The sequence below is a fragment of the Crinia signifera genome, chromosome 1 (genome assembly GCF_055691185.1).
Source record: "Crinia signifera chromosome 1, ASM5569118v1, whole genome shotgun sequence".
NCBI lineage: Eukaryota > Metazoa > Chordata > Amphibia > Anura > Myobatrachidae > Crinia > Crinia signifera.
This window is the reverse complement of record NC_139217.1, coordinates 48,219,430-48,246,930: the sequence shown is the minus strand read 5'-3', so window position 1 is coordinate 48,246,930 and position 27,501 is coordinate 48,219,430. Positions and strand designations below refer to the sequence as shown.

The 27,501-nt window shown below is 45.1% G+C and overlaps 1 protein-coding gene across 4 annotated transcripts in view; it reads left to right on the top strand.

The window, feature by feature from the left end:
- Window positions 1-4,144: 4,144 nt before the first annotated feature.
- Window positions 4,145-27,501, top strand: part of FAM53A (family with sequence similarity 53 member A) — a 52,215-nt gene continuing 28,858 nt past the window's right edge. The window contains exons 1-2 of one of the 4 annotated variants that reach the window (XM_083149580.1): window positions 4,145-4,300; window positions 26,214-26,443. In XM_083149580.1, the coding sequence (XP_083005706.1) occupies window positions 26,327-26,443 (117 nt within the window). In that variant the 5' untranslated portion in view covers window positions 4,145-4,300; window positions 26,214-26,326. Of the gene's footprint in view, window positions 4,301-7,638; window positions 7,742-8,498; window positions 8,656-26,213; window positions 26,444-27,501 lie in introns of those variants that run through there. The other 3 variants (XM_083149666.1, XM_083149745.1, XM_083149834.1) reach the window with 3 other exon arrangements.

Sequence of the window (27,501 nt, the reverse complement as noted above, 5' to 3'; positions counted from 1 at the left end):
GAGCAGGGGTGGGACAGTGCATGACCCTGCCCAGGAGCTACTAAACCACCTGACCCACACCGACACCCCTTAGTGTACTGCCCCTGCAGGGACCTCTTGCAAACATGCAAACAGGGCCCCACTGATCATGTGCCAATTCTACCTACTCAGGATAGCCTCTACTGTTGGATCAAATTAAAGAAAGTGACATTTGGGAGGAATTGGGTTGTCCAAAGGGTGTTGACACCGCTTTGCCAAACGCCCTCCCCCCCCCCTCCTTTAAAATAGTTCTCTCTAGGAGGTGCAGAGTGGTAGGTAGATGTGGGAGGTGGCCCTTGGATTCTGCATTTTGTCACTACAGGGTCGAGGGAGATGATGAAACCGGTTCTACCATTAGTCAGCTTTGGGCAGATGCCTAGGGGCTCCAGAATTTGGGGAACGCCCCTGAGCCTATCACAAAATTATGGATGACTCAGAGAGGAATCCTTTGAACTTGCAAACGGCAGGTGATGTACTTTTAAGACGCCACCTCCACACTTTCACTGGAGGTTCTGGAAAGTCGGTATTGGTGTGTGGGTGGAAGCAGTAAGCTGAAGTCTTGCCTAGGGTGCCGAATTACCGCGCACCAGCCCGGATAACCTGTAATAGCTAAGATGTCGCAGTCTCAGCTGTTCTAAGAATATCTCCAATGACTTTTAACCCTTGTACTTCATCTTTAATAAAGTCCAGTATAATGCAGGATCTGTGCTCAGAAGATGACTTCTGAATCCAGTGGATCAGTATGACAGTAAGCTCCAGTGAGAAAGGATTAACCTTTTCACTGTCCTTTATTTCCCGTGCTGGGTTTCAATGTATAAACACGAAAGAACTGCAGAAAGACTTGTGACATTTGCTCACTTTTATCTTGTGTTATTTGTACTTGTTTATTTAGAAAAAAAGTAAATGTTTCTACATTCCTCCCAACTGTCCCACTTCTCCCGTTTTTTTTTTTTGAGACGGTTCCGCGTCCCGTAGTGGTGGAGGGCAGCTGGGAGTCCTCCCTGCCTGACGTTGCATTGTGGGGAATAGATGTATTCAGAGGGGCAGGGTGGAAAAAAGGGCATGGCCTGCGGTGTGGTATCCATGCAAAGGCCAAGCCCTCTTTTGCAAAGGCCACACCCCATGTTTGGGCGCGTGTGGCTATTCCGCAAAAGCGTTCCAATTTCTTAAATGAAAATGTTGGTAGGTATGCTTCTATATGTGTAATATGATCATAGATGACAAAAAAATGTAAGCAAATTAATTTAAAATATAAAATAATGTATTCCAGACCAGTGTGATAAAAAATAAACCAAATCCTGAGAGAACAAAGAGGGATTGCTCCTAGCGAAGGATATGAATAAACTTGGCTTTGAATACGTGATTAGCCAATCAGAGCAGTTCTCCCATACTCCACCTGAAAAAACTCCAGACTGATTGGCTGATTGTAAATTTAGGGCCTAATTCATGTTTTTATGAAAGGGCTGATGTTCATGCCGCAGAGTTATTATCAGCAAAGTGGGCCCGTGCTGAAATCACAATGCGTATATTATGGAGAAGTGATTGGCAGGAAATGACCGCTTGGGGGAAGGGAAAGGGAAGCGGTTGGAGAATGCAGGCCATTTTCAGGGTGTGTATCTACCGTCGGCTGCAAGATCGTATGTGCAAAAACATGGCACCTGCATTGTAATAGACTTACCCTTAACCTCAGCTTCCGATGGAATTGGCTCGTGTGCAAATGTATGTGCAGTCGTACACTTCCATTCCCACAGCTAGCACATTCATTCACAAGGAGGGATTTCCCCAGAGTGGAGCTGAGGCTAAACTGGCCATGTGAATTTGTGGCAGTCCGATCAGGCCCATAGGCCTAATCTTCTATTAAGCCTTTCAGGACTCAGACAGAAAGCCTGAAACGCTCACGAAAAGCTGCGACTTTATCAAGGCCGAAAACCTTTTCAAAATGGCACCCATGTGGTACGGTATTCTTCCCACACCATGACCTCTCCAGGCTCACAGCCAACAAAAACTACAAGTAACGCTTACACACTGTATGGTGATAGCAATGAGGATGGAGCGAGTGGTTTATTTGAAGATTAGAAGGGAGCAAGTGGAGCCTGATGTGGTAAAAGTTAAAATTCCACAGAACTTCTGCTTCCTACAGTATGTCTATGCGAGATAAATCTATAGGAGCAGCGATAAATGCCTTTGGCCTAGCTAAGGGCAGCTTGGTTACTATGTCATGAAAGGGAACTGCTTCTGAGCTTCCAAAGGAACTCTGTGTGCTCTGTATTAAGGGTATTGTCCTTTTAACATACAGTTCTACGCCCGCATGTGGGAAGCGGTTACTATACCTGCACAGTTCGTGTTGTAGTATACGTTGGATGATGCAAGATATTTCAGGCAGAGCGAGAGGTGAGATATGTTTAATTTACATTTAAATGGCTTCTCTAAACAAATCCAACCGTACATACAACAAACACCTTGTTTCTTTGTTCCTCTGAAACAAATCATAAATCAGATTTATGTGTGAAACTGACAGTTAAGGGCCTCATGTAGAGGTGGAAGCCAACCAAGTGTGATTCTGAAGTTTGCATAGTTCAGCAATGTTTTCTACTCTCAAAATATTCTGGAATGTCCCTCTTTGCATGCGCTACCCAGGCCCTTATTCGGGTTGACTTGTTCGGGCGAGAATTCGCAAATGCGCAGCAGCATTTCTGCGCATGTGTATACGCTGGGTGCGTACGAACTCATCAAAAACTCTGTTTGCCTGGTGCACGCTTCCAGCCTTGCGAGCATGGGGTGCCGGCCTGGGCCCCTGAGAAGAGACCAATGTTGGAGAAAGCGGAGAATCGGGCCTATTAGTATTCTGTGCACAGGTGGTGGTTTGGGATGCCTGACGGGGTCCCGACAGTTGGGATCCCGATCCGGTGCCACTTCCGGCCATCTGGATATGTGGGCAAGGCTCCCGCAGCGGCACATCCACCCACTGCCCACTTACAGAGCACAAGTTCATGTGATTCCTGTTGAATTGCGTCTTCACAGCGCTGCCCCACCTATACAATACCTGTAATATTGGCACTGCAGAGAAGGGGCATGGCGATGATGAACGACAGTGAGTGCCATGCCCCCTGTGATCGACAATCCTGCAGATCACCAGCTGGTGGCTTTCTCCTTGATGTGGTAGCTGTACAAGTATTGGAACAGCAGTAATGTCTTCGTGGGTCTCAGGCGCTAAGAAAACACATCTGTTTCCCACTGTCTCTCATACACTGTAACAAGATGGCAATGTGCATGTACAGTAAGAGTAGTGGCGGCCATCTTGGTAAGGGAATGAAGCTTTATCCCCAGAGGAGCCAGATTTGGGACTGCACAGTGCTGCTCTACACTTCTCACAGCGTCAAGTATCAAATTAAATAATAATGGGGTGTACCCGAGGACATAGGAAATTGCTTGCAAGACCTTTGACTAATAATGAAACTGTTATAAGAAAATTAACAAGACTAATTAATGTTGAACTAAATCCCCTGTGTTGAAGGGGAGCATACTGTTCATATAAGATCAAAATGCTATTGTCAGGGGCTTACATAAATTACATTACAGTAACCCCACTTACCCACCAAATTAACTTTCTTGCCTTGCCCTATGTAATACTCAACAAAGTATTAAAAAATGATAATAATGATTGTTCCATAAAATAAAACTTTTTTTGGAAGCACTCTAGCCACAAAGTGATTAATGCTTTGCATATTCGTCCCATCAGCCACACTGCACATATAACAGAACCCTGCCCTCACATACAATGGAGCACTGGCAGCGCTGCCCACACACACGATGGAGCCCTGGCAGCCCAGTGCACAGCAGAACGTCTCCCAGGTTCCCACGAGGTTCTTTGTTTATAATCTGCACACTGGGGCGTACCATCCACCTCCCACACATGGGGGGAATTCGCCTCTCAAAAGTCTCACTACCAACCAACACAGTAACCTATCGTACTTATGATTTGTAGACAGATGTCATCTCAACTTCCACATCACATAAAGAGGAGTTTCTGCAGCTCGGTGAAATTCTCATACCCACATTGCCTTGAAATCACTCCCTCTTAGTATTTTTAATATGGTATCGCCTGAAGCTTTAAAACTTCATGTGTAACAAACGCTGAGGCTCAGAAGCTCCAGTCCAAAGTATAGGACAGATCTAATCCTCCCACATTCTGGGGGAGGCAGCAAGAGGAGAAAACTTATTTTTGTCATTTTTTTTGTCCCCTCCACATTACTGTAACCGCTGTGGACTGTAAAGGATACAGGTAACTTGTGCTAGTCTGGCTGCTGCTGCTGCAGAGGTGCTGGGAGTCCTCATACAGGCAGGGGAGAGTTCTGCAACTTGTGAGTGCAAGCAGAGAGCTCTCCCATGGGTGCATATAGATAATGGCACTGAGGAGTTTTTCCAGTCTGTAAAAGTTATTTCTTTGTATTGTTTCAAGTCAGTAACATCTTGCAGCTTTCCCTCAATACTCCAGAACCTTGCCCACTACTGAGTAATCAGTGGCCTTCCATCTCTATATAGCTGAGTGTGTGTGTATATATATATATGTATAAATGTATGTATATATACTTTGTATATACAAGCTGCAGTAGGCACACATCTGACCTAGACTGTAGTTTGTGTTGTGTGAAGTTGCATTATATGTATAGATAGAAGTTATACATGTATATGGGTTGATTGTATACCTAGAACCCTTTGTAATTTTGAGGGTGCTTTAATATTATGTCAAGTTAATGGTACATACACACAATGCACAACCTGTATACAATTGTTTTTGTTTTAAACTATGATTTTATTCCATTTTTTTTATTTTAAACTCACCATTGCTATATGTACAGGAGTACGCCTGCAGGGACTCCAATGCATACATACAGTACGTATGTACGTATGTATGTATGTATGTATGTATGTATGTGTATCTGAGTATATAATACACACACACACACATGCAACTATATATAAATATCTGTATATGCACAAACACATACCTTCACACACACACACATATATATATCACACATATATATATATATATGTATATATATATATATATATATATATATAGTGTGTGTGTGTATATATATATACATATATATATGTGTGTGTGTGCATATTTATATATAGTAGTGTGTATTCTATATATATATGTATCTATAGATATATATATATATATATATCTCTATATAGATATCTTTCTATTCTATTGTTTGTACATGTAAACTGTGAACATTGCCAGTACTTCTGAGAAGCCAGCACCTCCTGCTCGTGTCCTTCCCATTCATCCAGCTCAGTCCTCAGAGCCCCAGCCAGTCAGTGCTTAGGGAGGGCTGGAACAACTTTACTTCCTGGGAATGAAGCATTCATGTCTTGAATTTCCCTGTCTGTAATCCAACTCCTCAGCAGCTGCTCCCATAAAGAGTTCTCCTGAACCCACAGGAATAATGTTTGTGTCCCCACACCTATGATTAGCCAACCAAACGCTGCGTAATTATAACAAGGACTCGCTCTGTGCCTCTTATTTTGAGGTTTAGTCTTTTATAGGGCAGAATGATAGGCTGGGAGCCACAGTCCTGGAGCACATGGACCTGGCACGGCTATTGCAATCCAGCCAAATATGTTTATAATTATCTTGCCTTTTTATCCCATTTTTTTTTTCCCCTCTGCAGCTTTATTTCATTGTGATTGCAGGGTACAGTACAGTGTAGCAGGTAATAACAGGCAGAGAGTTGGTTTATCAGCTTGTAAAAGACCCTATTCTGGCATTTGTTGTAAGAGAATTCCACCCTTGCCCACAGAGCTTACGCTTGTACCAGTGTCATTTTTGGTCTGGTATTTGCAAGCAGTGCTGTAATACTGCTGTATAAACAATGGTACATGAATGGAGAAGGGTGAGACTGGGGCTTTACACAGAAAAGAACACGTTGGCAATGCCAGGTCCTGACACCGCTTAGACTTGGTTTCCTAAAACTCTATTTGTTTTGTAGGCCGAGTAAATTTTTCATGCAGGGCTTGGGCCGGCTGGCTGCACTCACTTGGCTGATGCGTCAGTCTGAGCCTTCGTTCTCCACCGTGTGGCGCTATAGTACCACTCACATGCTACATTTGTAGACAGGCTGGCTATTTTATTAGCCTCTCCTGGGGATATTTCCAGTAGGGGCCGTGAGAAAGTTTAGTTAAACTCTGAGTTGTATTTGCAGGCAGACGCGCCGTGGCGAACTGTTCGGGATACAAAGATTACTGTCCTGTTCATGTCTTCACCTATGGCATGGAACCTGAGAGACCAGGTCTAATTTATTTATTACCGGTTCATATAGCACAGATTCCGCAGCGCTTTACACAGAATGTTTGAACGCTCACATCAGTCCCCAGTGGAGCTTACAATCTATATTCCCTACCACAGTGGTTCTCGACCTCGGTCCCCAAGTACCCCCAATAGTTCACATTTTCCAGGTCTCCGCACAGAATTGCAAGTGAAATAATTAGCTCCGCCTGTGGCTTTTAAAATGTGTCAGTGAGTAATGAGTGCACCTGCTGAGTGATATGGAAAACATGAATTGTTGTGTGGTACTTGAGGACTGAGGGGTAGGTTTATTAAGCTCGGGGAAGTGATACAGAGTCTGGTTTTTATCACCGGCCAATCTGTGAAGTTAAAGGCTTGGTTTGAAAAATGACCGGTAGGAGCTGATTGGCCGTTGATCAAAACCAGACACTTTATCACTTCACCGAGCCTAATAAATCTACCCCTGAGGTTGAAAACCACGGCCCTATCACATGTACACACACATGCATTCTAAGGTTAATTTTTGTTGGGAGCCAATTGACCGATCAGTATATTTGTGGGTTGTGGGAGGAAAACGAGAGTACCCGGAGGAAACCCACGCAAGCACAGGGAGAATATACAAACTCTGCACATTTAGGCCTGTGGTGGGGATCGAACCCATGACCTCTGTGCAGTGAGGCAGTAATGCTGACCACTGGGACCCGCTAATGGCAAGTTCTGCGAGACTGGTTCTGTAGCTGGGCTATACAGTATTGGCATCTGTTGCAAAGTATGACTTTAATTGACTATAGATGTATTTTACTTCTCTCCTACTATTTATCTATTTGTATGCATGCGTACTACTCAGGATTTGTTAGGACTGTCACCCTGCCGTGCCAGAAGCCCCCCCACCCCTCTGTTAACCCATTATTTACCAAGAAGTGTACTACCCTGCAATACCTAGTTCACATGTGATAGCTGCACTCCTGTTTTCTTTGCAATACTCCTGTGTTGCATACATACTGCAAATGGTTAACCAGTAACGCCACAGAGCATTGTTCCTTTATTTTAAAATACCCTGGGATTATTTGCCTTCTGTCGCACCGGTAGTCCCGGGATGGCTGCTGTGCTGTAATTGCATTCAAACATTTGCTGAGTAATCTGCATATCCTCCGCAGCAGCTGCAGATGGGTTAGACCTTGTATTTATTGTACTACTGTATTAGTAATAAAGTTGTACAGTGGTAACGAAAAAAAAATAGCTGGAACGAAGCTAACCAATGGGATCAGAGTGGGTGGGGAATAGGCGGGGAGGTGGGAGTGAGAAAGGGAGTAGTTTTTTTTTTTTTTCTGTATATTTGTTTGTATTGAGAAGGTTGTGTGGTCATATGCATGGGAGCAGCCAAGGGAAGGCAGCAAGCAAGAGATACAGCGTGCTGCTCAGGTATACATGTATTGCCCGGGCAAGGGCTGCTACTACCCCTTACCCTGTGTGCACTGGGCCTGTCTGCAGTTGTCAGTGTTTGCATCCTTGTCCTATCTATTATCCACCTTTGATGTCTCCGGCTGGCAATGCATAGCACATGGTTTACGAATAAGTGCTACGATTGTCATAGACACCCCCCACCCCCCCTACACCCCACCGTACCCTGACCCACAGTGTACACTTTCGGTAATAAAGTATTGTATTTAGATTATGAGCTTTGCTGCATTGTTTCTGTAGTTCCTTAAAGAACAAAACCAAAAAAGCGTTCCCCGGATTATTAGCCATAGCTATTGGGGGGTCAAACGGACGAAAACCCCTTAATTTCTGTCTCCTACGTTAAACGGGCCACCGTCGTTCACGTGCTCTCCCCTTTGTTCCTTGCCTTGCACATGTGTGGATGACGTGTGGGTCTCTTAATCCCGGCTGGATATTGTAGCAGATCATGTTTAGACAGAGGTGAATTGTGTTTTCCAGTCTGCATTGCAATGGTACAACCCTGGAGGTTAGCAGCTAGGGGGAACAGGGCGAAACCGTGTTTACAGGCAAAGGACAGTTAACTAGTGTAATGCCATAGACGCAAGCAAGTCGGCTGAGACTGTCGGTCTTCCTGATTTGTGATCTGTTTCAGTGCACATTTCATACCCATGTGTTAACCGTTCTTAGCCTGCCCATTAAGACATTGTGCCAGCCATGCATGTTCTTGTCCCAAGCCCACCCTCCGTCCCCAGGAGGGGATTTCCGTAAGGCCGGGAGGGTTATGCCGGGTGAGACGTGACTTCATTAGAATCAAGAGCGCTGCTGCTGCTGCCATGCTTATTAATAGCAACCTCACCCAGGCGAGCATGGGGTGGCGATGAGACCAGGATTTAAAGGTACAGCGAGAGTTACACTGATGCTCGTAGGGGCCTCTTAGGCCTAAGCAAAGGGCTGGTATTTACACTGCATTAAGTACTCTGCTTTTTCAACGGGTTAAAAGCCCTGTAATGTGGGCAGGGGCCTGCGTGGTCCTGTTTGTTACTGGCACAGTCTCAACGTGTACAAGGAAGACATTTTTTTTTATAATGTAAACCTCTTTAAATAGTAAATTAAACTCCCTGGGGCAGGTTTGGGGGTTTTACACAAACCAGAGCCTGGAAGTTGACATTGAGGAGATGGGAAACTGTTTACAATAAGGAGGTCTGCAGCGAAACGTTTTCATTTAATTCGGGCTACGCTCCCAGACCACATTTTGGGATTATGTTCGGGGCTTGGAACATGTGTTCACGTTTACGGGAGGGGGGGGGGGGGGGGGGAGAGTGCGAGGTGGTTGTTAGGTTTAGGCTGCCTTTCCTCTAGACATTTAAGTAGACGTTTGATTTAAAATAGAACTTTGTGCGTTTGGGCCAAAATGAAAATGTTAGCTCTTGGGCCCGTGGCAGCAGGATCGCAGAGTCCATCGTGGGCATGGGATTTCAGAAGTCCTGGAGCTGCGGTGTGTGTGATTTTGGGTCACGCTTCAGAGTGGAATTTTATATTATGTGGTTGAAATAACCCAGGTTTGTAGGGAAAAAAAATCTCTGTAGAATGCTGTTTCTGTTAAAAGGGCATTTTACGAGCGTGGCAAACAGCCCTATGTATCACCTTGTAAAAAAATCTGTTCTAAATGGATTGGGTGTTCGCCCCCCTGTTACAGACCTGCCCATACAGTGTATATCATTCATTTGGCTGCATTCTACCATACTACAAGCAGTGCCCATTTGGTTTGAATGTAATATATATATATATATATATATATATATATATATATATATATATGTATATTGCGTGCTGACGTTTTAATCAGCTTGGTTTTGTTGTGAAACTCGTGCTTCTATTGGCTGTGCTTCAGGCTTAACCTAGTGGCGTTTGCACGGTAGCCGATGTTTGACGCAGATATGTTTTTGAGATCAAAACGGCCTCTGTGCATATCTGGATTTATTGGTTTACAGTTTCTTCTATAGCGCAGCATATTCCATTGCGCTTTGCAATTGGATGAGTGTTTATAGGGTTAAACAAGTTTATTTGCATATTGCGTTATTTTTGCATTTTGGTATATTTTAATGTGAGGAGAGGTGTTTACGGAAGACAAAATAAACCATATGCTACCTAGTCTGCCAGTGGCAATGGGGCTTTGTTTTTAAGGTACTTATGTATTATCTGGGCTCCCATGTTAAATGCACCCCATTTTTTCATACCTCTACTATCCAACTATGCATGGAGTTGATTTTATATAGTGTGGCGAGCGCAGCGAGCCACCGTGCCCGAAGCGTGGCGAGCGCAGCGAGCCCCGCGAGGGGACGCGGTCTCATAAGAAAAACGGGAGCCCAGATATTACATAAGTACCGTTTTTTATTTTATACTAGAATTGTTTTTAATTGTTGAAGCTGTGTTATATAGATTATTTTGACGTTTTAAACATGATGCACAGTTAATGTTCTCTAAACATATCATGTGCTTTTGTGAACATAGGTGTGGGTGATTTATTTATATATCTGTTGTGTGTTCCTGTCACCTACACACAAGTGGCATCCATATTGTAGGCCAGAATAGTCCTTCATGAGGGCAACAAATCTAGTACAAGCCAGGTGCAGCACCGAGGAGAACAAAATGGCCGCCGCCTCAGCATCCGGTACAGTGCAGTTGAACAGAATTTTGCAGATGTGTTGGGTCTTAAAATGGGCTTTTACAGTTGCTCATCTCTGAGAATGTTTCACATGCCAAAAACACACCGCAAAAGTGTTCACCCATTAATGCAAGGTAGGGTCCTTGATTTTTAAGGTCAGGGGTCAGTATACCCCATAACATGTCCCTTGCTGCTTATATACATTTGCTTAGGTCTCGTCGTATGTGTGAACCCATCCATGTGGAAGGGTAGCTGTTAATGAGTCACCTCTATGGATACCAGTAAGATCGGACATCGTGAGTATATTTTCAATGGGCTCTGATCCAGCATGTTCCCTGCAGTCAGTAATGAGCATTGTTCTGGAGTTTCCATTTAACTCTCAGCGGTGCCCTTGCATGTCTGTGATGGATCTAGAACATAGTGTAATGTCTTAATTATAACCAATGGGCTAGGTCAGAGGATGTCTATCCATAGCACTTAATGACGGGCTGGCAGGCTACTTTTTGAAACGATCATTTATCTATAGGTTTGTGCCCCGAACATATGGTCTGCAGCAGTGTACTAGCCTTGTAGATAAAGTAGGCGGCATATGCATTGGTAAACATGGGAATAGGTTTGTTTCTCCCTCGGCCAGCAGGGGACACTGCAGTCATCACCTGTGGGATAGTGTTGGTGCTCTGAGGAGTCGGCACTTTAAGAAACTTTAGAAATGGCTGGCTCCTCCCCCCACTATCCCCAACAGACCCCAGTCTTAGTAAAAGTGCCCGGAGGAGTCGGTCTCCTGGGCAAGGGTCTCCCTGGGGAGACTCAATTTTTGGCTTTTTATTTTTTATTTTTAATTCTTCAACTACAGGCAGACAGGGAGTCTGCCTGCTACGTGGGACCTGGAGGGGTCCGGTCGACACTGCACGCAGTGTTTCCTCCGGCACCCAAGCCGCCAGAGCCTCCGCTCTGGGGACCCGCCGCAGCTGCACGCGGCTAGCGTTACGGGTCCGAGGCTTCTCCCCCGCACTCCAGGAGCTGCCTGTGGGTAAGCGGCGCTGTGCGCCATACAGAGGGGGGCGGCTGTAAGGAGCGCTTCAGCCGCAGCAGAGGGGACGGTCAGGTCGCAGCATCAGGTGCTGGCGGCGCTGACAAGGCTGGGAGCAGGGCAGGCTGATTTGGATCAGCTGTCTTTTGATTTTACCGCCGTAGCACGGCGCGGAGGACGCTCGTGCAGGGGGCGGAGTTTGGCTTCTCTTCTCCCTGCCAGCGCCATTGTTCGCATCAGGCTCCAGCAGTTCTCCTCCTGGTGACCCGCAGTCCTGGTTCTCCAGCACCTGTTTGGTCAGCGCTCTCCCCTGCGATCACAGGGCAACTGTGAGTCTTAAGGGGACATACTGGGATACATATACTGTATATATCCTAATAGATTGGGAGGGTTGTGGCTCCTCTCTCCCTGTCTTTAACACAGACTCCATTGCTGTTGTATTCTGCTGTCTGTCTGTGTTGGTTTGGGCTGTTACTGGTTATTCCCTGTGTGTGTGGGGTCAGAAGTATGGCAGGGCGTGCTACTTCTTCTAAGGCAGCACAGAAGGTATACACCTGCAAGGCCTGCAAGGTGCATTATACGCAGCATGTGAAGGGGGTGTCTGTCTGTGAGGCATGTTATGCTTCTTCACAGGGGCCTGCTGTTATTCAGTCCCCGGTTGTTAAACCCCCGTCACAAACCCCAGATGCTTGGCAGGCCATTCTAGCCAACCTTTCGGCTGAGCTGGCTGCATCCAAAAGGGACAGAGAGGTATTTCAGTCACAGTTGACTCAGATTTCCTCTACGGTGGTTTCCCTACAGCAGTCTGTGGCGGCCTCTGCTCAGGCTAGGCCAGCCTCACCGACTGGGAAGAGGAAGGCTTCCTCTGTTTTCTTCTCCCCTGATATTGATGATTATGCTCAGGGGGAGGTAAGTGTTCTAATTGACCCCGCTCAGGATCCCTCAGCAGACGACCCAGATGATCCAGATGAGCCGGATGTTCAGGACGCCCAGGGCGTCGAGGGACTGATAAGGGAGATTAGGTCTACCCTTAATATAGCTGATAATTCGGTGCCTTCTCAGGTGTCGATTTTTGGCCGGGTGCAAAAGCAGCCTCTTAATTTCCCGGACTCCGAGGAACTAGAGGGTCCCTTGGTTAAGGTCTGGAAGAATCCAGACAGGAAATTTCAAATGTCTAGGAGGTTTAATGCGTTATACCCATTTTCAGCAGAGTCCAGGGCTAAGTGGGAGATTCCCCCCACACCGGACGTGTCTTTATCGCGTCTATCTAAAAAGACCACTCTTCCCATTCCGGGAGCGGTGTCTCTTAAAGAGGCGCCGGATAGACGTTTAGATGGGTCCCTGAAGAACATTTACTCTACTGTGGGTGTTATTTTGAGACCTGCTCTCGCCTCGTCATGGGTGGCGAGGGCCATGGAGTCCTGGGCTGATGACTTGATCAAGGGCATTGAGCAGAATTCTCCCAAGGAGGAATTGTTATCCTTGGCAGAGTGTATCAAGGACGCTTCTACGTATATGGGTGAGGCAGCTTCTGATGTCTCTACCTTAGCAGCAAAGGCCTCTGCATCGGCCGTTCTGGCGAGGCGTACGGTGTGGCTGCGCTCCTGGCAGGCTGAGCCAGAAATCAAAAAAGCAGTTGAGGCCCTTCCCTTCACAGGAGATGTGTTGTTTGGTCCTGAATTGGACAGGCTCATTTCTCAGGCCACGGGGGGGAAGTCTACTTTTCTGCCTTCCTCAGCGCCTGCTCCGAAGAGGCCGTTCGTAGGTTCTACTTTTCGTTCCTTTCGGGGCAACGCAAGTTACAGGGGTCGTGGAAGAGGTGGTTTCTCCTCTTTCAGAGGTCGCAGAGGTAGAGGGGCCAGAACAGCCCAGACCTCTGCCGCTCCTTCTCTCAACACCAAGTCCGCTGAGAAGACAGTGGCATGACGGTCTTCCAGCTCACCTGGGGGATCCCAGGGTGGGCGCCAGACTGTTGTTGTTTGCGGAGGAATGGAGGACACACTGTACAGATGCATGGGTTCTCCAGATAGTCTTGCAGGGCTACAGGCTGGAGTTCTCCTCTCAACCTCCAGAAAAATTTTTCCCTATAGGTCTTCCCTCTTCCGCCGATTCAAGATTGGCCCTGTGTGGCGCCATACAGACTCTGCTCGAGTCTGGAGTTATTGTCCCAGTGCCGGCCCACCAGCAGGGCAAAGGATACTACTCAAGCATTTTTGTGGTTCCAAAGCCAGACGGCTCTGTCAGGCCGATCCTAAATTTAAAGCCGCTGAACGAGTTTGTTCGCTACCACAGATTCAAGATGGAATCTATTCGGTCAGTGATTGCGTCCTTGGAAAAGGGAGAATTTCTCCTTTCCTTGGATATAAAGGACGCGTATCTGCACGTTCCGATTTGGGAACCTCATCAGAGGTTTCTGAGGTTCGCGATGCAGGGTCGCCATTTTCAGTTCAGGGGGCTCCCGTTCGGCCTTTCGTCTGCCCCAAGGGTATTTACGAAGGTTATGGCGAGTATGATCACAGCTCTCCGTCTAAGGGGGATAACTATCATCCCGTACCTAGACGATCTACTTCTCAAGTCTCCCACTCAGGAGAAGCTCGTGGCGGACGCCTTGCAGACTTGCAGGTTTTTAGTCCAGAATGGATGGATTGTGAATTTCAAGAAATCCCAGCTAAATCCAGCGCAGAGACTACAATTTCTCGGTCTCATATTCGACACGGTAGAGGAAAGGGTTTTCCTTCCGTTGGACAAAATCGCAACTCTGCAGGCAAGGGTCCGGCAGGTGTTACATCAGCGCAGGGTCTCGGCCCATCTGTGTACTCGCTTGTTGGGACTAATGGTGGCCTCATTCGAGGCAGTCCCTTACGGTCGGTTCCACTCTCGGACGTTTCAGGAGAGTCTGTTGTCGCAATGGTCGGGTTCCCATCTGCAGATACACAAGAGAGTCACTCTGTCTCAGAGGGCTCGCTCGTCCCTGTTATGGTGGTTGCACACTCCGCACCTTCTCCAGGGGCGCAGCTTCAGTCCTTGCACATGGACCATAGTTACGACAGATGCCAGCCTCAGGGGCTGGGGAGCGGTAACTCTGGACCGTCGATTTCAGGGGAGGTGGTCTCTCCAGGAGTCGAAACTCCCAATAAACATCTTGGAATTGAGGGCCATCAGATTAACGCTGCTGCAGGCGCACAGCCTCCTCCAGGGTCGGCAAATCAGGATCCAGTCGGACAATGCGACGGCGGTCGCATATATAAATCGACAAGGAGGCACCAAGAGCAGAGCAGCCATGCGGGAGGTCCGGCCCATTCTGGAATGGGCGGAGGCTCATGCGGTAAGCTTCTCTGCGGTATTCATTCCAGGGGTGGAGAATTGGCAGGCGGACTATCTCAGTCGCCAAGATTTCCATCCGGGGGAGTGGGCCCTCCACTCGGAAGTTTTTCACCAGCTGACACTCCGGTGGGGGATCCCCGAGATAGATCTGATGGCCTCCAGGTTGAACCATCAACTTCCGGTCTACTGTGCCAGATCAAGGGATCCTGCTGCGGTGGCAGTAGACGCTCTATCGATTCCGTGGGACTTCAAGCTGGGATATATATTTCCTCCCTTTCCGTTGATCCCAAGGGTTCTAAAGAAGGTGAAGAGGGGAGCCGCGACTGTAATCTTGATAGCTCCGGATTGGCCAAGGAGGTCTTGGTATTCGGACCTAAAGCATCTACTGGTGGACACACCTTGGCGTCTACCGCTGAGACAGGACCTTCTTCAGCAAGGGCCATTCGCCTTCCAAAACTTACGTCCTCTTCATTTGACGGCGTGGCTGTTGAGGCCGAGTTGCTAAAGCGAAGAGGCATTCCGGCAAGGGTTATACCTACGATGCTCCAGGCCAGGAAGGGAGTGACTTCGGCTCATTATCACAGAATCTGGAAGAGTTATGTCGCCTGGTGTGAAAGACGCGAGGTTCCTAAAGCAGTCTTTAGCCTCTCTAGGTTGTTGGAGTTTCTCCAGGAAGGCCTGGATAAAGGGTTGCGTCTAGCCTCATTAAAGGTGCAGCTTTCTGCATTATCGGTTTTCTTTCACCGTAGGTTGGCAATTTTGCCAGAGATACAGACGTTCTTGAAGGGAGTGTTGAGGCTTCAGCCTCCCTTCAGGTCACCTACAGAGCCTTGGGATTTGGCCTTGGTTTTGAAGTACTTGCAGTCTGATTTCTTTGAACCTTTGGATTCGGTAAGTCTAAAGTACGTTACCTGGAAAACGGTTATGCTGGTAGCATTAGCCTCGGCTCGCCGAGTGTCGGAACTCGGGGCCTTGTCTTGTCGACCTCCGTTTCTGGTTTTCCACGAAGACAGAGCGGAGTTGAGGACAGGACGAGCTTTTCTTCCTAAGGTGGTGTCAGCATTCCATCTGAACCAGCCTATTGTTATTCCGGTTTTTGCCGAGGGCTCGGCTTCATTGGATGCGGTTCGAGCATTACGTGTGTACCTTTCCAAGACAGCAGCCATAAGGAAGTCAGACAGTTTGTTTGTTCTCTATTGTCCTGAACGAAGGGGGTGGCCTGCGACTAAGAGAACATTGGCTCGTTGGATTTGCCTAACGATAAGGGAAGCTTATGTCCATGCAAAAAGGGATGCTCCTTCCAGAATTACGGCTCATTCGACCAGATCAGTCAGCACTTCGTGGGCTCTGGCAAGGGGGGCTTCTCTTTCACAGGTGTGCAGGGCAGCCGCTTGGTCAAGCTCAAATACGTTTGCCCGGTTTTATAGGTTTGACACCTTTGCCGGGCCAGAGGCGGCCTTTGGCAGGGCAGTGTTGCAGGAATCGCAGCGCTGTCCCGCCCGGGAGTAGTGCTTTGGTACTATTCCCACAGGTGATGACTGCAGTGTCCCCTGCTGGCCGAGGGAGAAATAAGGAATTTGGTACTCACCGATAATTCCCTTTCTCCAAGGCAGCAGGGGACACTGCACGCCCACCCAGCGCTTGGCTTCCTATCAGGTTGTCAGGGTTTTTGTTTCAGACATCTCATATAGATGGAAAATGTTTGGATCAGGTCAGAGGTATGACTTGATGACCGTTTGGTTATGTTGCCATTTGTGGTAAAGCTTTAATTTATGTATATATTTACAGTATGACAGGTGTGTCTCTGGTTGTTTGACCTTATGGTTTCTTCTTCGTATGTCGTAGTTCCTCCTCCTTCTGGGTTCTTGCTTTGGTCTCTCCCTATTTCGGACACAGTTTTACTAAGACTGGGGTCTGTTGGGGATAGTGGGGGGAGGAGCCAGCCATTTCTAAAGTTTCTTAAAGTGCCGACTCCTCAGAGCACCAACACTATCCCACAGGTGATGACTGCAGTGTCCCCTGCTGCCTTGGAGAAAGGGAATTATCGGTGAGTACCAAATTCCTTATTTTATCTAGTTTACGGTTTCCTATGCTTTGCAATCTCCCCCACCCACGTGCTGGGCCTGACCAGAGCTGCAGGACGCTGGAAATCCCCCAGCCTCTCTGGAGCTCACTGTTTTTTCCCTCACCACATTCCTGTGCGAGAGCTCAGGAGAACCTTGGCCAACCCCGCTCCTTTCAGGATATGGTCACTGGGTTGACACTATTTAGGTTGACGCCTGATATAGGTCGACAGGATTGGAAGGTCGACAATGGCACGGTTAACCGTCAAAAGGTCGACATGAATGTTCACGTTTTGTTTGAGCCGACATATACCGACAGGTGGTATTTCCTGCCCTACCATCCACTGCGGAGTGGTCGGAGAATAATATAGCGGTATACTATGTCTACGTTCGGGACAAAAAAAATACATTTCGACAATCAGTGGTTGACCCAATCCATGTTGACCGAATGACCCATACCTGCTCATTTCTGCTTGTTGGGAACAATGTCCTCTCCCCAAATTATACCCGCAATGCTACTCGGATCAAGGACGCACTCCCATTACTGGGTGGTCATCATTTGGACTGCCTACGTACACCTTTGCAGACATTGGGCCAGATTCTCTCAGCCTCAAAAGTGATAAACTAGAGAATGATAAACAGCCAGCCAATCAGCTCCTGGCTGACATTTTTCTAACAGTCTGGTAGAAGCTGATTGGCTGGCTGTTTATCACTCTCCATTTTGTCACTTTTGAAGCTTAGTGCATCTGTCCCATTGTATGGTCCTCACCTTAGGGATGAAGGATCCCTATAATTTTTATTTAACTTTGCATTTGGTCGCAGGAAAGTGCAGCAAGGGGCTGCCATGTTGAACAGAGCCTTGATGTACCGTTCCTCAGTGATGCCTACTTGCTGCAAGTCATGTGTCTTGATGTAGGTCGAATCGGGTGGCAAGGAAAGGCGCCATTTCTGTTCCAAACCTTAAAGTGGAACTTAACCTCAAGTTTTGAAAGATCTTGTTGTAAAACGCCTCTGTATGCAGAGAAAGTGATCACTGGGTGTGTTATACGGTCTTTAAATCACTTCTGCAATCTTAGCCCGGGGCGAATGAGAGCTGACATTAAGCTCTCCATGAGTGGGGAGTGTTCTTGCGTATTTGCCGACGGCAAAGCAAATTGCATTATGTATATTGTTGGGTGTGCTCGTTTTTTTTTTTTTAATATATATAAATATAGTTTAATAGTCTAACTGCAGCTGCAAATGTCTGCTGTAGTTGCTACATTTTACTGAGTTAAGTCACTAGTGTGTGTGTGGGAGAACCGTTCTCAATATGGCCCTGTGCAGTGACCAACTTGGCTTAACCCTTTGCAGCCCAATTTTTTTTTTTTTTTTTTGTAATTGTCAGTCTGGTTTAAAGTAATTGTCATTTTTATTTTTATTCAAAAATGGTCTTCATTGAATGTTGAACGATGTTAATTCTTATTTGAAAGTGGCTCAAGCATCGGATCCGCTACTAGCGCTAGGGCTATTGAGCCGGAGTAGACGTTGGACCCCGAAAGGGTTAAATTGGCCTGTTCTAACCAAAACAAGCCCTTGCCCATACAGGTTAGCATTAATGATTAGTGTCACATGTAGATGTTAGATGGCTTTTCCTGTGTCTCTGAAGTACTGTATGTGTATGCGATTGTAAAAATGGGCATATTTTATTAGACTTTTTTTTCTATTGCTTTGCATTTCTTTTGATTTGCACACATATGTCCTGGTTTACATCACCTGTGCCATTAGCGAACAGATGTCCCGACTGATGAGGAAGTGAAAAGGGGAAACTTGCACTTTTTCCACCCGCTTACGGCATCTTCACGTTCGCCATTCATACGGTTTGCTTATTGAGTGATAAAACGGTTGTGCGTTCATTTTAAGGGTTTTATTTTCCAAGCTCAATTTTTTATTCGGCTGTTTGGATTTCGCTCCTAATGATTGTGAAGACCATGAATGATGTTCTAAAGAAGTTTAAAAGAACAAGACGAGAAAGTGTTATCGCCTCTAGCAAACGGGAGCATTCTTGTAGTGTGCAGACTCCAGTGATATGTACATGAAAACATCCCTGACATTTCTCTTGGTTACCATGTGGTTATGACTTGCAGGACTGTGAGCAACGTGTCAAATCGCCTCTGAAATATTCCATTGAGTAGTAGACACGGCAGGTTATGAGTCTCATAAAATATGTTCCAATAGCAAACACTGAGGTTGAACTCTTGTCTCTTCCAAAGCAGGAAAGAAATTGCAATTTACCATGCATTCAGAAAGCAGGGATTTGAGGGGGGTAGCTGTTTACAAATGGTCTCCCCGGACCTATGCTGCTGTTTTCACTTTAAAAAAAACAAAAACATTGTGACCTATTTGGGCAGAGAAGGGATGTGACGTCCGTTATAACAGCTGCATTTTGCCCACGGACCCACCATGTTGTGCCAGGTAGTCTGTTTTTGACGTTCCAAAGTGTTTTTGAAGCGGGCGATTCCAGCCACGACTGGCCATACCCTGCACAGAGGATTCCAAAAAGTTTCATTGCTGGAAAGTGCAAGGGCAGCCACATCAGAAAAATATTGTAAGGTAAATGCCTATTCACAGCTGTGCTGATATTCCTATTTACTAGAAACCGCTGACATCTTTGAGAAGTCCAATGTTTGATCGGGTCAGAACTTCTTAAAGGAAGAGAGGCCAAGAGGATTTAACACTCATCATCCATTGGAAGTAGAGCTTGCTCCAGGCTACTCTACCGGTTCAACATGTTCGATCGTCCCAACAGTCGTTCTGCCGATTTACATGTGGTGAACTGTACGTTGTTCCCATACATTGTTCAGTGTATGGTGGCAGGTCCAAAATTCTTAATGGATAAACCCCACCTGTTTGGCCAGCATAGGACACTGTAGCTGTGACCAGGCGGCCATTTTCTCCCAGCAACAAGCCAATCTTACTAAGCTTGCCTCTCCCTCCTTGCAACAATGGGGCCCTGAGAAACCTTGACTTCATTTCATGGGCAGACTGGGTCAGTTTACGTTCCAGGCTAAACATATGTATTATCAGTAATGGGTGTATGCTGGAAGCGGCTTTCTATTCTGCTGAACCTCCCTGGGGTGTTAACTCCTTCCTTCTATTCATTGCAGCATGTATTTGTGTGTTCTCAGGTTGCTTTGCAACACTTCCATTGGGAGCACCTGTCACTACGACAGTAAAGGCCTCAGTGTACAATATACATTAAAGTTTGTTAAATTTTTAATTGGGGCCGCTCCTACCTGCCATTTCACAGGCTGGGTTTTAAAAATGACAGGTAGGAGTTGATTGGCTGGCTGTTTATCACTCTCCATTTTATCACTTTTCGAGCTTAGTACATCTGGCCGAAACCCTAGAGGTTCTACTTGGAGTTTTAAATTTGGCCCATAATGGTATAATTTTAGAGTTCTCTGTTATTACCGACATACAGCGATCGGCAATATTTTAAAGTATGATAAACTGCAAAATGTGCGATGTCCGAAAGATAAATGGATACTCTTCCTGGGGGGAGGTGAAAGACATGAAGTAGCATTTCACAATTCAGATAAATGTCAACATGTTCCTAACATGGCTGATAATACCTGCAGGGTTGTGTGGCAGCTGCTTTCAATGTTTAGGTCTTAAAATGAACACGTATTCCCTGCCTTAAGCTTGCTGCTGCTGAGGAAGCCATTTTGTTCGCTGGATGAAAATGAATAGCTTTGGTCGTGCGATGCGACTAGGTCATAGTGAATTAGGGGGGGCTCTGACGGTTATTGGTCTACCCTACATTAAGTGGGTGACAGAAAATTGTTTAGTTCAAGCAACAACAAACACAAACTGGGAAAAATTGTGGTTTCACTGTGTGTGTGTTTGGGTGGGTGGGGGGGGGGGGGGGTAAAGGTTGTTGTGTTTCGCCAACCCTGTAGACTGAGGGAAAACGTGTAATGCCAGGAGGAAGAATCATCAATGTTAATTTTGCCCTCGATGAATGCACAAAGAGCGACCATACAATGGCAACTTATGAGACTGCGCCACCTGCTGGCCCTACAGGGATGCATCTCAGGTAATACTTGACCTGCAGCTGCAACTCTCCAAACAAAGTTGTATAATATGGTTAAGCCGTGCATTTTTGAACTTCTACATTCAGGTTTTTTTTTTAGTGTCCGGGGAAATTTGCATACATCTTTGCATATTAATAGCAACGCTTATCTGAAGGCTGGAATATCTTTTAGTGACTGGCTTATGATTATTCCCTGTGGCTTGATGCCATGTCCTTTGAATAAAATGGCGTGACTTAACTCTTAAATCGCCAGAAACTTGCAAGACACTTCTGCCGGATCATTGACTCTTAATAACATGCTGTGTTGTAATTTAGGGTGTTGCTGATCTCAGGATATTACTAAGAGAAGTTAGATCTTGCATGCAGCCTGGAAATTTCGCTGGCATACAGTACATCTGGCAACCCTGCCGTGAACTAGATTAAGGGTTGAACTTGCCTGCACAATGCTCACTGTTCAGCTTTTTCTAGGAATGTTAACCAGCGTCTGGACTGGTCTCTCATGCTCTGGCATCATTGCTGCTTGAAAGTTGAGCCTTTTATAGTGAAAAGACCACATTTTATAGTAAGTGCCCAGTTTGTGCAAAACGCATATTACTACAGTGCAAAGAGGATTATTGATGTCGCACATCTGCTGTGCTCTGTTTACCAGACTATTGCCATGGTTACTGAATACATGGCTTATAAGGGTGGCTTTATTGCAGATCTCTGTATTACACATATGTAATATCTGACATTGGTCACATATATGGTCCTGGTGTGCCCTCTGCATTGTCAAATTGGCACAATATCTATGGCAGCTGCTATTACCTCACGCATTGTTGCTACTTGCTTTAGAGATGGCCCATTTTACCCCAATCAGTGACTAGAAATTTGATTTGGTCTTGGAGCCACCATTCCATGGCACCCACAGCAAATGCCCCACGATCCCCTGAGTGTCACGTCATCCATTTTAGGAACCACTGTATTAGCCTTTTGTTACACCTGATTACAATGGTTTTATAGCCTAGTATAGTGGGGCCCGAGCCTGCTTGGGGGAACCCCACAAAATTTCGATACTAATTAGTGATAAACACCCTGCTCCTGCAATGGAGAGCCGGTTTTGTAATCACACAAAGTACACAACAACGCTGGCGGTCACATTGGAGACCCAGCTAAATATCTGAGCAGGTAACTGCTTCTGTTAGAGCACCTTTGGGACTACACATCCCAGAATGCTTTGCTACAGATTTACCATGGCCAAATAGTAAAAATGTAGTAGTGCATGCTGGGATGTGCAGTTCAGCAATTGCTGGAGGGCCAAAGGTTCCCCATCACTGTGTTAGGGGTATAACATCAAGAAAAAGTGTTAATGAGTAATGTTTACTACAGGGTGTGAAACTTCACTGCCATTATTGTGCATTTGAACTTTGGAGGTGCCAGATAACTTTCAGTTCTATGTTTGCAGTTTTAAGTGTGCCTCGTTTACCTGTTGCTTGCGGTAATTGTCATTGCCATGAAGGCTTGTTGCTCTAGGTCAGGCATGTCCAAACTATAGCCCTTCAGCTGTTGTGAAACTACAATTCCCATCATGCCTTGCCACATGTTTGCCATTAGGGAATGCTTAAACTATGGCATGGCATGCTGGGATGTGTAGTTTCACAACAGCTGGAGGGCCACAGTTTGGACATGACTGTTCTAGGTTAAACTCTCAGATGACTAATGGGACAGCGCCACCTAATGACTAAATTATTGGGCAATACCGACAAGGCGGGCCTTGCGGTGACTTAGCCAAAAGGTCAGATTTGGGGCTGCCCTCATTGGTCATCCTGCAAAACACGGTTTGTTCTGTAATAAATCAAATATTTTATAAAGCTCCTAGAATAAATTGAACAGGCCACAATCCAGCTGCTGGTAAATTAATCATCAGCCTGCTAACTTGGACTTTATTCAAGCTGTCATGGCTGCCGAACACCTACCAAAATATTCCTGCTGCGTTGCTTAGTAATAAGATAGAGTGGGAGAAAAAGAATGTATTGACCGTTACAGGTGGTTTTCCGTCAGTCACACACCCACATCATGTTCTTATTGCCTGTCATGGCTCTGTGCAGGTCTATTCGTCCACAAATACTAGATTTCTTAACACGACAGATACTGGATGAATTACTGTGCACAATACAGTAGTGTGTGTCATAAATTGGGGTAAATTACACAAAGGATAGGGCCAATGATGGCTTTCCTCAACTAAAATTTAGTTTAGTGCCACATGTAGCCTTGAGAATAAGATATTTAAATATATATATATATATATAATTTTAAGGATTGGGCATTTTTGCTCCATGGTGGCAGCCATTTTGTGATTAACATTTATACAGTGATCCTGTTCACTGTGATTTAGGGCAGTTTTCAATCCCGGTGGAATTATCGACCGTCGCCTATTCAATGTTGCAGTTTCCGACAGCGTTGAAGGCAGATTACAACAAAACCGATTTTAAAACTAGAGGTATCTGTTCTGAAATGGCAGCGGTTTGACAAATTCACAGCCGCTTTTCATCAAGCCTCACCGATTTTTGCCGACACGGCCACTTTCCGACACTCGACAGCTGGAACATTGAATTCTGACGCTCTAGTTACGATCGAGCTTAAACGAAAACGGTCCGGAATTCCGATTGTTGGTACGTTCAGAAAGTCTGAGTCCCAGATTAAATACTCTACAAAATTGTGGCCTTCCCCCATATTTAGGTATGGAGTCTTATTTGAGACTGTATTTCGTGGCTTGCGCACATGTAAACATTCGTCGGAAGAGGTTATGCAGCATGGTCCATCCTTATCAATGATAAATTATAGCATTTAAGCCTTGTGTGGAAATTAGAACGCCATGGCCAATCAGATACCTCGTCCCTAGGCGTTTCTAAAATGAACTTGTGGTGTCCAAAGTAACCAAAAACATCCTCGCTATAATTTCTCTATTGCATGAAATATAGCCAGAATCCGATTTGGTTGCTGTGGGCCACTATTTATCGCTTTTAGAAACTTTAGTAAATGTACTTTTTTTTTATGCCTTCATACAGCTTTTTCATATGCTTTTCCAATCTAGCATTGTCCTGTTATTTTTAGCCATGTATTTATACCACCAGGCACTTGCATTTTTCCTTCCCTAGGATATGACACCGCTCTAGTGACTTTACTGAAGGAACCTTTTATATTTGGAGTCACGGCGATGTGAGGAGGTGGCAGTCCTTGATTGACTTGTTATGTGGACACATACAGGAAGTCATGCCTTCGTAAACCAATGCGATCAATTATGGCACACATACCGAAGTGTTGGTTTCGCAGGAAGAATTAATCTTCCGACAGACAGTTTTAAGTGCACCATTGTGTTTTTTTTTTTTAATCCTTTTCTAGAAGGCCTTGGGCAAAAACAAGATGGCTGCCAGCTGCTAAAGTCTGACAGCTTGAAATTGTGCTGCTTGAAATAGTTTTTGTTGTTGAAAGGCGACAATTGTATCGCAGTATTTTCCTCAGCAAGCAGACAGTTTCATTCTGTCAAAGATATTATATTATACATTTAATATACAACATTTAAAAACCATGCAGGTGAACCATACTTCTGACACTGTGTGAAATACAAAGAAGGGCTAATTGTTGCCTAGATGTGGATTGCATCAGTTGAAATCTCTTAAGAACCACTTCATTTTCCATGTCTGTTCCAGTGTGTATTTTAGCGCTCATGTAATTGTGATTCGTGCTGTACAGTTTCCACAGCTACCTTGCTTGACCCGGCTATTGACTAGCTAATGTATGAGTAACAATAATTATCCTGACAGCTGTTGAGGGCGAATAGCAGAAAAAATTAGCAGCCTGAAAATTACCACTTCTGTTTAAAAGAGAACATCATTTTATTTTCCCACGGAGACTGAAAATTGTCTTTGCATTTATTTTTTTTTGTTAACTAAGGCCTCAAATTATTGCAAGAAAGATATTCTCTGTGCCGTAAAAATGTAATTGACCTTTCCAAAATTTGCTGGGTACTGGGCCTGTTATGGGTAATCGTATTTAGCATTTGCCTTTTGCAAAATTACTCTTTATTTCATGCAATGTTGTAAGCTATGGGATTGGCTGTTGGGTATATCGAGGGGGGGGGGGGGGGTGTTTAGCTGGAGCAATTTTGAATGTGCTCCTGACCCAATGCTTCTAGAGACCCTTTTCCATAGCAGTTTGCTGGTTTTATACCTCGTCACAGCGCCCTAGGTCACTTTCTGAACCATAATAGTGCCTTATGTTAATATCATGCCCCACAGTAAAGCCCAAGTTTACATGTCATATTGTAGGGCTGGCAGTATAACTTATGCAATGTTACCCTAATTCACATGACATGCTCATATTTTACATTAAAGTGCCACCAGTTCATGTTCGGCTATACTGTAATCCCTCCACTTCATGTGCCTGTGCCCCAGTTCATTATTTATATATATATATATATATATATATATATATATATATATATATATATATATATATATATTTATAACTGCTCCTCACCTCTGAGGTGAAGTACCACCACTGACCGCTCGCTGTTTTTGACGCCACATTCGCTTATATGGGATCAACTTCACATGCCTGAGACAGTTAAAACAAATCCCCCGATACGGTGCGGCTTGTATCGGGCTTCACATCCCCGATACAGGTCAAACAAATTCCCCGATACGGTGCGTCTTGTATCGGCTTCACATGCCCGAGACGGGTCAAACAAATTCACCGATACGGTGCATCTTGTATCGGACTTCACATGCCTGAGATAGTTAAAACCAATTCCCCGATATGGCTTTTCGGGGGCAAATAGGATTAACGCCCCCCTAAACTTCCTTAAAACCCTGTATATTAGGGGCATACTGTACTGTATAAAGCATTAGGCGCCTGTTAAAAGCAACTATTCAATTGTCCTGATGGGTGCTCCCCCCCCCCCCCCCCCCCCCCCAAATTTTTAATTTCCCCTTAAATGTTTTGCAAATAGTATGATAACTTATGTCATTTTTGGGAGGATTTCTCTTTGGCTTTCAGGTAAGTTTTTGCTAAAATAACTGCATAGGCGTTGCCATTTAGGACCTTCCAAGAAGGACTTTTTACATAACCTAAGAATCTGGTTTTACGCAGTAGAGGTTACGTGACCAGCAATGGCACCATTTCCTGGTATCCTTGTTTTAGCTAAATTGCATGACGAAAATAAATTGTTTTTAGATGAACATAATCCGATTTAGAAAAGTGTGACGTGCGCGGGCTGCCTTAATGATGATGTAGTAACTGTGTTTTGCTTGATGTTTCAGATGAGAACCATGAATTACAGGAACGCTGAAATAAACTAGACTGCTGGCTTCAAGAAATGTCAGGCTTCCACCAAGAACTAAAATGACGAAACAGTATTAATTGAAGAGGATCAATGTTTATCGGGCTGCGAAACGGGGACGTAGGGATTACCATGGTGACACTAATTACAGAGAAGCTGCAGAACCAAAGCTTGGACGATCTCTCATGCAAAACGTACAATATTAATCTGGTATGTAGTCATAGTAGATCTGCTTTGATATCTTATATAGATATATATATATATATATATATATATATATATATACACACCCATATACGTATACAAAATATCTAACTATTCCTCACCTCTGTGAGGTGATGTACCGCCAGTGACCACTAGGGGCCACTTGACGGAACAAATGACTCCTTGGTGTACTAAACTAGAAACAGAAAGTGAAAGCAAATTCTGCAGGGACACTGCTCTGTTTCATACTTGCTGGATATGGAGAGAGAGAGCTGTGAAAACAGACTTGGAGGTAGGAGCAGATCAGGACTAGGGGGCGGGGTCTAGAGTTTGGGTTAAAACGGTCACAGATCAAGCTTAAAGTAAAACCTGTCACAGCTCAAAGTGAGGAGGCTGTCAATTTGACAGGATTAACTAGTAAATTAGATCAAAGGGGTGGAAGTGCTTGTAGAAATTAGCAAATTAAATCATTATTGCAGCTATGTAAATAGCAGTTTTGTGAGATTGAACTAATTTTCATGGGTATTGTGTATGAATTTTCTAAAAACTAAGTCACCTCACAGAGTTTCGAGACCACGGAGGGTTAACTTTACAAAGATGAGAAGATGGGGTGTTTCCCATAGCAACGAGGTTTGTAAAAACCTGCACTTCTGAATGGGCACAATTTTGCTTCCTTCACAGCACATTTGAAGGCCTTTTTTATTTATTTTATAACCTTTGTTGACAATATATGCGGGAACACTGTAACCTTCCACATTTTAACCCTCCCTGTTGCAGTTTTCTCATTTGTATAACATAGTGCCTTCATGGTAATCATGTCAATAATTGTGTGCTCACTCCCATGTAAATTGCATTCACATTAGGACATGTCCCTATGCCAGCACTACAGCCTATGTTTAGTAGTGGTGAACAAAGACACTGAGGCGTGTTTATTAATATAATAAAGTATAATGTGATGTTAATTCTGTAGCATCCAATCGGATTAGTCTGACGCTTTGAATGCTAAACGAGGACATTTGATTGGCTGCTGTCTGCACCGTGTAATTAAATAGGCCCCATAATGC